At 43.1% G+C, this 14,006-nt stretch overlaps 1 protein-coding gene across 2 annotated transcripts in view; it reads left to right on the top strand.

Moving 5' to 3' along the window:
* Positions 1-443: 443 nt before the first annotated feature.
* Positions 444-14,006, top strand: part of arhgap10 (Rho GTPase activating protein 10) — a gene marked incomplete at its 5' end in the record, with an annotated part of 57,307 nt that continues 43,744 nt past the window's right edge. For both annotated transcript variants that reach the window (XM_083656097.1, XM_083656098.1), the window contains one exon: positions 444-597. In XM_083656097.1, the coding sequence (XP_083512223.1) occupies positions 444-597 (154 nt within the window). The remainder of the gene's footprint in view (positions 598-14,006) is intronic.

Genomic DNA, 14,006 nt, shown 5'->3' with positions numbered 1-14,006 from the left:
AACTTTGCTACGTACACGCCCACAGATGTCAGTGGAGTTTCTCAATCTGTCACTTTGAAATGAGGACTTGACGCTACGTGTGAAGCAGTAGAGATTTGGATACAACAACCATGGTTTTCTGACAGCTCTAGTTAACAGACTGCCGTTAAATACTTGATGTGATACGGTATTGTTGTCATTATTATTTAACTCCGTTACGTTCCTGTAATTTGACAACCGTGGAACAACACCCATATACGTCTGTGGTGGGCAAAGTTGCCCTGCTAACGCTAACCGCTAACGGTACTTCGCGCAGCTATGGTTTCCCCCGCTAATGTTAGCTTTCGAAGTGACATTACTAGCGAAAAAAGTGGTGTTTTTATTGTTACGCTAGTTTGCTAGCCACTGAATTAATACGCTACCAGGTTCCTGTGCTAGCACCCAGCTAGCAATCTATCAACGAAATGGGACTACAGCCGCTGGAATTCAGTGAATGCTATCTGGACAGCCCCAGCTTCAGGGATAAAATAAAGGCACACGAAGCAGAGTTGGACAAAACGAACAGGTTTATCAAAGAACTGTACAAGGATGGAAAGAGTCTCATCAATGCAACCAAGCGTAAGATCTGTTTTTTCTCTCCTCTAACTTCACAAAGTCTGTTTGTCTTTGCCCTCGTCTTGCTAACGTTATAACGTTAACACAACTTCGTTCTCAGTTTGCAATTTTTTTTTAAATCTCGTACAACGTTATATATCTTTCCCATTTAGTTATCAGCTGGACAACACAAACTGCAGAAACGGATTCAAACAATATGGGAAATTGTTGACATGTGAGGACATGAGTGACTGCTCCCACGAATCTGATTTATCGCCTCTAGGAAAGATACTGGGTACTGCATTGGCCTAGGATAGAAACCAAATATGCTCCAAATCTGTTTAATAATAAACAACTGTATTATTTGCTCTCACACCTAACTGGGGTTTAAACTAGGTTGTTGTGGGTTGGGTTTGTCCTGTAAAGTCAGGTGTCCAGTGAAGTAGCTACCGATGCAGTGGCCAGTGAGCTTTCCACAGGCTGCATAGAATTCAATGTAACATACAAACTGATGTCAATATTTTGGGAAATCTCATTGATTGGCCTCTACAAATAACACTAAACTGGAGGCAGCTATCATTTTGTATTGTATTCCATTGCACTGCTGTACTTTGCTCCATATCCTCTCCAATTGTTGAAATAATTGAATCACTCTAGCACTTAGTACTCAATGTTTTTAAGATAAGGATGACAAAGACAATCCATCCTATGTTATTGATCTTGACAGTCACTGACAATCTTGTTTAGACATCATATCAATGATTGATTGATTAATATAGACACAATGTGGAAATGTCCTTGGTACACTTGGATGTCATACAAAGTATGCCTGTGTTTGTTTGTTTTTAGTTTCTAGTTCATTGGAGTGAACTAAAGTCACTGTCCAACTGTAACCATTTTGAAACGGTGCTGCTTCATGATTTGGCACCTTATCCTCCTGGAAGTATCCATGGGAGGGATGCACTTGATCAGCAACAATGTTAAGTTATTCTGTGGCATTCAAGTGCTGCTCTATTGGTACTAAGGAGCCTCATACAGTATGTGCCAAGAAAACATCCCGTACAGCACCAGTGGCAACTGTACTGTTGACACCATGGTCCATGGATTCAGGTTGTTTCTGCCAAATCCTCGCCGCAGAAACCAGGCAGGTTTTCCCCCCACTCTTCAGTCATTTTGGTGATCAAGTTCTCACTTAACTGTAGCGTCATCTTCTTGTTCTTAGCTGACAGGAGGAACCTGGCATGTCTTTTGCTGCTGTAGCCCATCTGCTTTAAGGCTTGATGGGTTGTGTGTCTGAAGATGCCATTCTGCCCATCACTATTTACTTGCTGTTATGTGCATAGTTGTGGCGAGCCTGTTAGCTTGAGCGAGTCTCGTCGCCATTCTTGTCTGACGTCTCTCATCGAGGTGTTTCTGCCCTCAGGAACTGCACCTGATTGTATGTTTTTTTTGTTTATCGCTCCAGTCTTGATAAACTATAGATTAGATATAATGAAGATTACCAATGATTTTATACCGTGTTTTCTAAAAGTTGCTCAAACCATATTACCCTGTCTGCATGCTTATACAGTATAACAGTGGTGGCCTAAAGGTTAGAGAAGTAAGCTTTTGACCGGGAGGTCATCGGTTCAATCCCCGGGACCGGCAGGATAAATCTGGGTGGGGAAAGTGAAAAGCAGCGCTTGCCCCTCCCTCATTATCACCACTGCGGTGCCCTTGAGCAAGGCCCTTAACCCCAACTGCTCCAGTGGCCAGCAAATCAGACTGTGGTGCAAGTCCTCATTAATTACTGCCTCCGATACATACCGAGGTGGATATGTTGACCTAACAAAATAACAAATGTAAACCTGTGGAAACAGGCAAACCAGGAGCGAATCAACAATTGCATCAAAAGTAGAATATGGCGATGGATCGGACATGCACTTAGAAAGGAATCAACAAACATAACAAGACAGGCTCTGGACTACAACCCATAAGGAAAGTGGAACCAGGGAGACCAAAAACCAACTGGAGGCGGTCCACGTTCGAGGAGCTAAATAAGATGGGGACCTCCTGGCAGGAAGCAAAGACCATTGCACAGAAGAGAGTGAGGTGGAGAATCCATGGTGGACGCCCTATGCTCCCAAGGGGGCCAAGAGGATTAAGTCATTGTAGGCTAGAGAGATAACAGAGACAGTAGGATTAATACATTCATTCTTCTACATGCTCTAATTGTGTTAACTTCTTGTAAATGTTTAACGATTCATCAATTTTCTGGGGAGACCCTGAGACCCTGGTGGTCCCTGGATCCCACGTTTAGAACCACTGGTCAGGAGAAGTGTGTTGTAAATAATGTCTAATAAAATTGACCACTGAGTCTGTCTCCTGACATTTACTGCCTGGAGTACAGTAGTGATAGACTGATAGGTCCTCAGTGGAAAGAAGCATTTTTTTTTCTTTTACAAATGATGGGCTACATGTCACTTTCACACAGTTTTTGCAGGCCATTTAGGAGTGACCATGAGAATCTCCATGCAGTAGGAAAATCCATGGAGCAAAATATGGTGACCTGACCTCTGGTATTCTCTTGTATTGGACACAGATGGGTGGAAATTGATTCAGTGCTGTGCTGGTGTAAGCCTATACACAGTAGGCTATCCTATTTCAGAAGCAACACGTCATGCCTTGTATGCTGCCTGGCTAACCTACATATCCATCCTTTACTGGTAATCTCAAGTAGTGCTCCCACCACCACCTAGCCAGTGGTGCTCCACCACCACCTAGCCAGTGGTGCTCCCACCACCACCTAGCCAGTGGTGCTCCACACCACCACCTAGCCAGTGGTGTACAATAAGTGGCCAGACAACCCTGAAGAAGAAGACTCAACTTTAGTATTTCAGTTAATTAGGGTTTTGCTTGCCTCTTGAGTATGAGGCTGTAAGGAATATTGTCTGTATTGAGTAATCCTCGTCTCCCCATTATCAGCTAAATCGCTGGAACTTCAACCAGTTTCACCTACATTAGTGATATTTCTGTATATTGACATTAATAAAGTGAGCTCAGCTTGTTTTGCTCAACCTACATATAGCTCTTCATGGACACCATTTTCTAAAATGTATCCTCTCCTCTCTACAAATGTCAAATTACTGTTTTTGGCATTCTTCGATCACTGTAATCATGCTAACAGCAGGAGCAGAGCAACTCTACACTCCCCAACTGCCACAGCAAAATATTAAAATATTCTCCTGTGCTATTTCAGGCCTTATCTAGACTTAGGCTGTATAACAATAAGCCGGGCCTATTTACACAGGGTGTTTCCTGCCTTAATGTTTAATTTTAGGCAGGGATGGATGATCGTAATTAATTCAAAATGGATTGAATAGTCAACTTTATGTCTGCAAAAGATGAGAGATAGTATGTATCAGTTGGGAGGCACTTGCTTTTTTTTAAATCTCTCTTTGTGGTTAGTAATATGAGGTCCCAGCTTTGATGTAGAATGAGGAGCTAGCCTATAGCTAGCTGAGCGTATGCTCTCAGCCAATGTTTTTGATGAGCACAATTGATTTGGGCAGGCTAAGCTGTGTAATCCTCACAGACCACTGTCAGCTTTAAGGGGAGATCTAACACTAAACTGTTGTAAAAATGGTTGATTTAGCATGATTATAATCGGCAGTAAACATCCAAAGATCTAGTCTCGTTTACAACCTGTTGTAAATGTCATACATTAAAGTGCTGTAGGAGAGAAATGCTTTTTGTGTGACCCCTGAATGATCCGATGTTTGGATTGTCAAATGGAACTTCCAGCTCGTACTCTGTCCTCCCCAGTCCCTGTCCATCCACACAGTCACTCCCTTCACTCCTCCGGCTGGGAGGATGTCCCCCGACGGAAAGTCCTTGGCTCTGGGAGGAAACGTTCAAGCACGGCCCTGGGCCGGAGAGCCGTGACATGGAAGTGCCCACTAGGAGAGCAACATGCACATGTGCTTCTGTTTCAATGGATTTCCTCCACAGGAACTCTGTCCTGTCTTTACCCCCTCAACAAGCCCTCGTGTTTATTGGCCGTCACTCACTTAGCAAAAAATAATAGATTTCTTGTGAACGTTTCATGAAAGAATGGCTTCATCTGTAAGGAATATTTAATCTCTCTTTTGTCAGTGTCCAAGAAAACAACAATCCTTATGAGAAGTGTCTCTTTCATGATATTTTCAAGAACACATGACTGTAGGGTGAGCCAGAGAGGGAAGTTGGGCAGACGGGTGCTGTGGGGTCAGCCATAGTTGGTCATTGTCACAGCTGGACTTCCTCTGGTGAATTGACCAACCGCCTCACAAACCACACTGTTTTGTCTTTTCATTCATCACCAGTAAAGCATTGCCATGAAAAGGTCTTTTACTCATTGGCAGTCTGATTTAATAGCGTCCTGCCATGGTTTTCTCTGGCTAGCTGCTGCTCTCTGTAATCACATTACTGATTCTGCCAAAGAGCCAGATCACAATCTTTCATTAAAACCGCATTAGCAGAGACGTGAGGTCATGTGGGAGAAACGCTTTTATATCTAGAAAGAACAAGGCCTACTGTAAACGTGATCCTGCATACCTGACATGATGATGATGCTTTTATATCTAGAAAGAACAAGGCCTACTGTAAACGTGATCCTGCATACCTGACATGATGATGATGCTTTTATATCTAGAAAGAACAAGGCCTACTGTAAACGTGATCCTGCATACCTGACATCATGATGATGCTTTTATATCTAGAAAGAACAAGGCCTACTGTAAACGTGATCCTGCATACCTGACATGATGATGATGCTTTTATATCTAGAAAGAACAAGGCCTACTGTAAACGTGATCCTGCATACCTGACATGATGATGATGCTTTTATATCTAGAAAGAACAAGGCCTACTGTAAACGTGATCCTGCATACCTGACATCATGATGATGCTTTTATATCTAGAAAGAACAAGGCCTACTGTAAACGTGATCCTGCATACCTGACATCATGATGATGCTTTTATATCTAGAAAGAACAAGACACTGTAAAAGTGATCCTGCATACCTGACATGATGATGCTTTTGGAGCTCCTTTTGGTCCAGGCAAATGTGGAGTAGGGACGGTGTTAATATTTTCATAGTGCAATATGATTTCCACAAAACAGAAAAAAATGGAGGGAATCATGGAATTTGGTAATACAAATGGAATCAACGCTAAAACATGGAACATTGAAGAATAGACCTAATTATCAACATCAAAAGTAGACCTAATTATTGTAGTAACCTAAATTATTTCATAATTGTACAATAGGGCTAGAGAAATTAGGTTTTTGATTGCGGTGCTTTGAGGGGGGGTCGGTCTTGTGTGGGACGCTTATGTCATCTCACGACTTGGTTTTCTTTGAGAAACATTCTGAAGAGGCTGTCAGAGAGCCACACACAAACAAGTCACACACAAAAAGAAAAAGATCCTAACCCCTAAACTAAAATCAAAATGGAAAAAACTGAATTGGAGGGGGGAATTTGAATTTGGAAAAAAACAAAACAGATTTCATATGGCCCTATTTCCGGTCAGTCTGAGCACTGGTGTGACTGAGCGGATGATCTTGACAATATGGTGTTATTATAACGGTCTTCTCAGTCAGTAGTATTGCCTTCATATCATTGACAGGACACCACTGATTGCCTCACCCTCAGTCCTAGGAGAACTCACCCGGCAGGCTTGTTTTGAGGTCCAGGAAGTTAGGACTGACGTAATGCATGCTTTGGGGGGGGAGAAAAAAACACACACACATGGTGAGAGAGAGAGATTGACGGGATAGGAGGGCGGGGAGGTTGGGGTGTTGTCGGTGTAGTAGTGGAACAGTTGAACAGGAAGGCTTGTAAACACTGACTCCTCTTTGAGGGCCTGGACCTTGAAAGCTCTGACCCAAGTGGCACATCTGATTAGTGTGTAGAAAATCATAGCAAACAACGCTCAAAACCCGCGCCAATGAATACATGACATGTACGTGTCTTTTTATGGATTGTTTTGGGGAAAGCTTGTGTGTATTGGCTGCTGCACTACATTCAGACTCCTCCTTAAAGCAGCTACGAGCAAGATTTTCGATTGTTATTAAACAGTCTAAATGTAATATCAATGCATCACATCTTACCTCTAATAGTAGACGAGACCAACGCAGAGTAGTCTCGCTTGAACCCCGAGTGAATCGGCCAGTGTTAGTCTCTCTGTAGCCAGGGCAGATCAGGAAGTGAAATGAAACGATTTGCAAATTTTGCAGCAGCCACTTCGGCCATAACCACAAAATAACTTCCAAAAAACCTGTTAGAATATAACGAGAGATGTTCGCGAGAGTATGCATGCCGTTCTCCTTGTTTATGGTATGTTGCTAGGCAGCGCGAACGGGGGAATGCAGGCAGCTGCGTTTCCCTTCCGGGTTTAGCCGGTCCGGCGGTAAGGAGAGAGAGAGAGAGAGCCCCCTGTTGACGCGAGTTTAGACAGACACAGACTTAAGAGAGCAATCTCCGATTCACACGGCTTTGGTCTCAGCTACTATTATAGGTAAGATGTGATGCATCAATATTGTAATTATACTGTTTAATAACAATCGAAAATCTTGCTCGTAGCTGCTTTAAGCGCAAATTATGCTTCCCGTTTGCACAGTCGCACGGAAATGAGAGACACTGACGAGAAAACGTTTGGCGTTTGGCGCTTTTATACCCCGTACGACGCCATGGCCAGGCGAAATCTCGCCGCACGGGACCTCGCGAAGTGACATGTCTTCTGGTGTGACCGTGACGCGACTTGGCCGCACGGACCCTCGCGAATCCGTCTTCCATAATTTGCGCTTTACTCAGTTAAGCGGCCCCACATACAGTATGATCCATGGTAAAACAGCTCTGCGCCCGCTGTGCCGTTGTTTTCCTACGGGGAGAGCAGTGACTCCCAACTAGGCGGCAGCGCTACCCTTGGCGTCGTGCTGCACTCAAAGTTCAAATTGTTTCAACTTTGACCTACTTACCGCTGACCTTTCTCCGCTCTACCTCGCGGTGAGAGAAGAGAAGATCACTTATCATATGGCAGCTTTAGGCTCACAACTGCCATCGTCATTGCGCAGTGTTCATGACGTTGTACAATATAGCCTAGATTAACCTTGCCTATGATTTTCGAAGCCTAAATGCATTTTCTTTAAATGCGATTTTCTTTAAATGCGATTTTCTGAAAATGCGTCAAAAGTCATAAAAGTGGTCCTCATTTGTGAAGACTATCTTGCTGAACACAAACCTTGCGGTTTCATAAACCTTTGTTAACTACAGACCCTATTTATTACATGCATTTAGCATGGGCTTGTTGTATTCCCATACCACAAATCCCATTTACTCTTACACATAAGAACCAGGAAGTGCAGGGACTTCTGTAAGCCTACAAAAATACGTCATCCCTGCGGTACTCCATTGTGTTATGCTTGTTTTCCTTCCCACCTCTACTGAATAGGGGCACCAGTGTTTATGTCACACAGCTGTGACAGCTAAGCGTTTTCTTTCCTTGTTTTTCCTGTTAAAGAAAAGGTTGGCCAGTATTATCATAGATTGTAAGGTGGGGTCTGTATGACTCACTCTGAAGGCCAATAGACACAGGGGTCTGGTCTCTCTGCTTTCTACACAGAAACTAGCCAAGTTTGACAGCTCCCAGGTTTGCTCCGAAATGCCTTGCTTTAAAAGGCAAAAACTAGGCGCAGCCGTTGCCTCGGCCTCTTCATGCCCCGGGCCTAGTGCGTGCTATTTCTTTCTTGTGATGTGATGATGTGTTTTCCCCCTGTTGGACAGCAGCTATCATCTCAATCTGTAAATGCAGACCTCTCATCTGGCACATGTGTTTATTGCCCCAGTGATCGTATCCGGTTGATGTATTGCTGTTGTTATTCTATTGACGCTGCACAGCGACACAAACTGTTGCTACTTTTTCCTCTCTAAATTTGTCTGTTGTCAAATAATGCCCGGGCCTCATCTATCAGGATAACCGTGTAATGATGTCCTTACAGCAGCCAGGGACTAGTCTTTTTCCACATTGACTGCCCACCCTGCAATGAGTGGAATACAGTGCCCATGCAGTTTGCACTACAGTACCCTATCTGCAACTAGAGTGAGAATGGGTGTGGGATTCTTCAGGCTGTTTATGCAGCGCACACACACATGGGTCAAATAAAGAGAATGCAAATCTATCTACTGACATCACTGTTCTTGTTACGGGCTCTGTTATTGTTCACAATGAGCCGGACCCTTGATCCCTTCATTTCGGAGAGAAAACGTATCCTTGAAAAATTCCAGATCAACTCCAGCTGAAAAGAGGAGAGCATGTGTTAGGCTTAAATGAAAATAGCTTTCATACCGCCTTCATATTGTCCCAATCAATGTCATCAGCTCGACACTATCTTACACTAAAGTGACTAGTGTTGAGTTTTGTCAAGGTTCAGAGGAATGTTGTCAAAACACATGACAGACGTGTGTGGAGGAGCAGGCGTTTAATTTTCCACTCTATATCCATTCATGTTTTGGAATAATATGAGTTTACAAATGAGCGTGCAATAATGTTAATTTTGTCGGCTATTTTTTTATTTAGTCTTAGTCTTAGTCCCGTGTTAAATGTCCTTGTTAGTTTTTATCATATTTAGTCAACCTCATCCTGTTTTTATTTAGTCAAGTTTTAGTCGACTAAAAGTTTGAGCATTTTAGTCTCATCTTAGTCAAATAAAACCATAAGTACGTATCTTAGTCTAGATTTAGTCAATGAAAACTGTTCACATTTTAGTCTAGTTTTAGTCAATGAAAACTGTTGAATCTGCTGATGCGCTTGCACTAGTAGTAGTAATGGTATTTCGAAGCAGTGTTGGCAACTCTTTCCCAGGGAAAGTAGCTAATGGTGACTCTGCCCACCCGGGCCAGGGTCGGCGTACGTACGGCGGTAGCAACGACAAGTGGACCGTATTTACAGTCCCTGCTCAGCCCGCAGCTGAGGGGAGAATGGAGGGAGGCTGGCTGTGCTGTGTGGAAAGCACTCAGACTCTTCTGGATATAACATAGACAAGCAAGTAGCTGTACATTTTGGGAACACAATGCCTCACACACATATAGATAATAAGACCCTTAGCTAAGACTGGGTGGGTTCTGTTGTAACTACTGCAAGTAGAAATGAACACTAGTGTGCAAAGCGTGCACATTTCTAGTGAAATGGAGAGCAGTATTGGTGAGGGCGTCGCCCAGTTCTCCAGGATTCAAGATTCAATACTTTATTGCCATGTCAACAGAGTTGATTGGAATTTGTTTCAGTGCAGCTCTAAAAAACAGACATAAAAACAGACATAACAAATCACAGATTCAGACACAAAAGAGAATAAGAAAAGTGAAAAAAAACACTACATAAAATATGAGAGAGGCTGAAATAGATAAATAAATAAAGTGCACAGTTTTACAAGCAGCATTTGTTCATAAAAGCAGTATCGAGCTGCCTATAAAGTGCAATTCAAGTTCAAGTTCAATTCAAGCCTACGGATTTAAGGTGCGATTTAAGGTGCGAATGCAAAGAGGGTCAGAGTTCAGGAGGCGAACCGCCTCAGGATAAGTGCTGTTCCTGAGACGGGAGGTCCTGCACCTCAGAGACTGAAGCCTCCTACCTGAGGGCATGACCCAAATCATTGGGTCAGGATTCTGTGACCAAAAGTGCCAAAATAAGTGCCAATGTCTTAGGATCAGTCGCCTGTTAGCAGCAATGATGACCATCATTAGTCACCCTGAGTAGGGCGGTCTCTATTGTGGTGACTGGTGAGTTCTTACACCCGATTGATTGACCTATAAGTATGATTATGGTATCAAGGGCCTATTATACAGTAATATGGCAAATCTGTTTCCATGCTTACAAAGAGCTGGTAAAATGATATCCATAATTACGGCATCGACTAGGAGCAAAACATAATCGCTATACAATGTATGATAACCCCAGCTCAGAGTTTTCCTAGATGGGAGGGCGCATCATGAGGAGGAGTGCTAGCCAAATGCTCAAGGATTGCATCTTATTGCACACTATTGGGAGAGAGGGGCAATAAAAACAACAGCTTTTCACAATATTTCAGGCAACCCAGTTAAAGCTGTGATCTCAGAACAAATGTTGTCGGCTCATTGGAATGCTCTCTGGCAGGCCTAGACTGTCTCAATAAGTCTGGAAGTGATTACCATACTGTAGTACTAGGTAATGCCTCCCCTTTGAAATCTGCAAGAGGTCTGAAGTGCCAGATCCGAGGGACTGGAGTATACTCCCTGAGTCCCTAATGTCTTGTCTCCTTACTTGGTCATTTTTATGAAGTTATTGAACATGCCAATAATATGGGATTGTTTGGACTACCTTTTGTCTTCAGTGCTTTCACTCTGTGCAAATGAAGTAAAATCAGCAGGACCAGAGTCACCTTTCATGGACTTTTGAGATGCACACACCATGTTCTGGATGCTAGCTCTATGTGTGGGTTAGAATTACAGTCAATTCAAAGTAAATTGCTATGTTCAGCATATAAATGTTTGCTCCCAAAATGACCTAACAGGCTTATATTTGCCATACCCCTATTTTGACAATACTGCCCGTAAGCCATACTTAACTAGGCCTGCTCCCATGTAGCATTTCATGGGGCCATATTGACGTCCCTTGGAAGTCATCTCTGTGTGACACAAGCACTGTAGGGGCAATAAGCCAAAAACCGTGAATGTATTAGTAAAATGATTTGAGGTGGGTGAAGTCAGTCGGACATCTGCTTATGAGAGCAGTTATCCACCGTCCCCTCTGTCTAATTAATTAGCTCACATCTGAATATGCATCCCATAATGTGCATTTCTTGCGTTCCTTCTGACCTCAGCAAAATGTTAGTATCTATGCTACCTTTCGTGTCAGGTGTATAAGGGGCCAATAAGAAGGGCCAAATGCAGACCTTGTCAAATCGATGAATGATCTGATTGGGTCCGTGCAACGTCTTGCAGAAGTGATTAACCAAGAAATAGGCCATTATGAGCCACAGACAAGTCAGTATTTGAAGCCTTGCTGTCATTGGAGTAGCTCAGAACTTGACTTGTTACATTCTCAGTGGATGTTAACTATTGGAAGCTTCCCCAGTGTAGACAGGTGTCAGACCCAGGATGTAACTGATACCTGATTTCAGTAGTGAGGCAACTTGCTTTTATGTGTTAACTCAATGTGCTTTTTCTCTTGCTGTTTGGACATGTGATCTCTGAAGGACAACAATTACCTCACCCCTAAGGAAAGAAAACATGTTTCCTGCATGGGCTATTTAAAGGCCTGCTCAAAGAACAAACCGTTGTAAAATACTGTCATGCAAGATGAGCATCCCCTAGTTTTCCTGCAATTCTATGACCTACACAAATTGACCCATGGACTCAAGGTGTTTAGGGCTTTTGGTGGCACAGATTTTTAGATTGATTTGAAAGTAGTTTGTTTTGAAAGTAGTCACTGAGGCAGAAGCTATGGCCTTTTGTGCAAGGCTCAGACAGGTATTGTCAAACACCACACACACACACACACACACACACACACACACACACTCACTCATTCACACACACACACACACTCACTCACTCACTCACTCACATGTTGGGAGCTTTGGGCCCCCAACACAGGTTTAATCCATGGCATGCATACACAACAGCTCAGAGAGCTCCCAGAGCTTTTGTGTGCGTGAGATGTTGTGAACTGCAAACCATCCACAGAAAGCAATGCAGAAGAAATGGCAGAATCTTTAGGGTAACCAATATGGATCATTGAAAGTGTTGGTGTATACATTTACATGGATCTACTGTATTTTGTGTGTGTGATTCTGAATAGCATTACAGTAGTAATAACACTGTCAAACTAGCTTATCACTAATTTGTGCCTTTGTGGCAGTTATAAATACTCGTTAGCTTGTACTGTATACATTCTTGAGAGCTCTATTCGATAGTTTGACACAGTTGATTGTTCCCCAATGGAGTCCCGGCCAGCTGCCAACGCTTATGACACTCCTCAGGATACTGCTCATAGCTTCAGTCTTAAAATACCCACAGTGCATTCTGTCACACCTCCCTTGGGGACAGCCATGGGGCAGAGATTCCCACCTCAGGGAATATCAACACTGTTTTCAAATATGGGCCTTGCTGTCTTTTACTGATGATGTGCACAGCAGGGTCTTTCCTCTGGCGACAGTAACCGCAATACATCCAAATGTATACATCCAAAATAGCCAAGCGTACTTGGCCTCCAAGTCCCAGGATTAAATGCATTATGTTAACTGATTTCTTGTAGTCGTCGTCGGCCTATTTTCTTTTGAAATAGGCCAAGTCTAATAATATCAACTAACTTATACCAGTTTGAGGGACTTTTTGCAGGATAGCTCATTTAGTTAATTATGTTGCTTATAGGCTGTCCCTTTGAGTGATATGGTACGTTAGCCGTGCTGTTCTTAGGGCATACAATCAGTTGGGGTTTTTTGCAGTGCTGTCCAGTCATGCCATTTGGAGTGTCAGATTCCCTTTCTCTTTCATTGAGTTGGCTTCGGCTATGACTTGCACACTGCTTGCACATAGCTTATTAATCAAGTAGTTTCACTATTTTGTCCTTGGATAACCTATGCCACCTGGCAGCCCAGTAGACCACTGTTCTCTGTGCAACAGGATGTAGCAGACTGCAGACATAACCAACAGGATGTCTGCAGTTAGCTCCTCAGGGTCTGTATGGTACCTGCAAATAACTACAGTACTCTGTGTGTATTGTACCTGCAGTTAGCTCCTCAGTGTGTGTATTGTACCTGCAATTAACTACAGTACTATGTGTGTGTACTGTACCTGCAGTTAACTCCTCTGTGTGTATTGCACCTACAGTTACTGTAACTCCTCACTCAGTGTGTGTATTGTACCTGCAGTTAGCTCCTTGGTGTGTGTATTGTACCTACAGTTAACTCCTCAGTGTGTGTATTGTACCTACAGTTAGCTCCTCAGTGTGTGTATTGTACCTACAGTTAGCTCCTCAGTGTGTGTATTGTACCTGCAGTTAACTCCTCAGTGTGTGTATTGTACCTGCAGTTAGCTCATCAGTGTGTGTATTGTACCTGCAGTTAACTCCTCAGTGTGTGTATTGTACCTGCAGTTAGCTCATCAGTGTGTGTATTGTACCTGCAGTTAGCTCATCAGTGTGTGTATTGTACCTGCAGTTAACTCCTCACTCAGTGTGTGTATTGTCCTGCAGTTAACTCCTCAGTGTGTGTATTGTACCTACAGTTAACTCCTCAGTGTGTGTATTGTACCTGCAGTTAACTCCTCAGTGTGTGTATTGTACCTGCAGTTAACTCCTCAGTGTGTGTATTGCACCTACAGTTAACTCCTCAGTGTGTGTATTGCACCTACAGTTAACTCCTCAGTGTGTGTATTG

This window comes from Poromitra crassiceps, assembly GCF_964638095.1.
Source record: "Poromitra crassiceps genome assembly, chromosome: 19".
Taxonomy (NCBI): domain Eukaryota; kingdom Metazoa; phylum Chordata; class Actinopteri; order Beryciformes; family Melamphaidae; genus Poromitra; species Poromitra crassiceps.
This window is presented reverse-complemented; position numbering and strand designations above follow the sequence as displayed.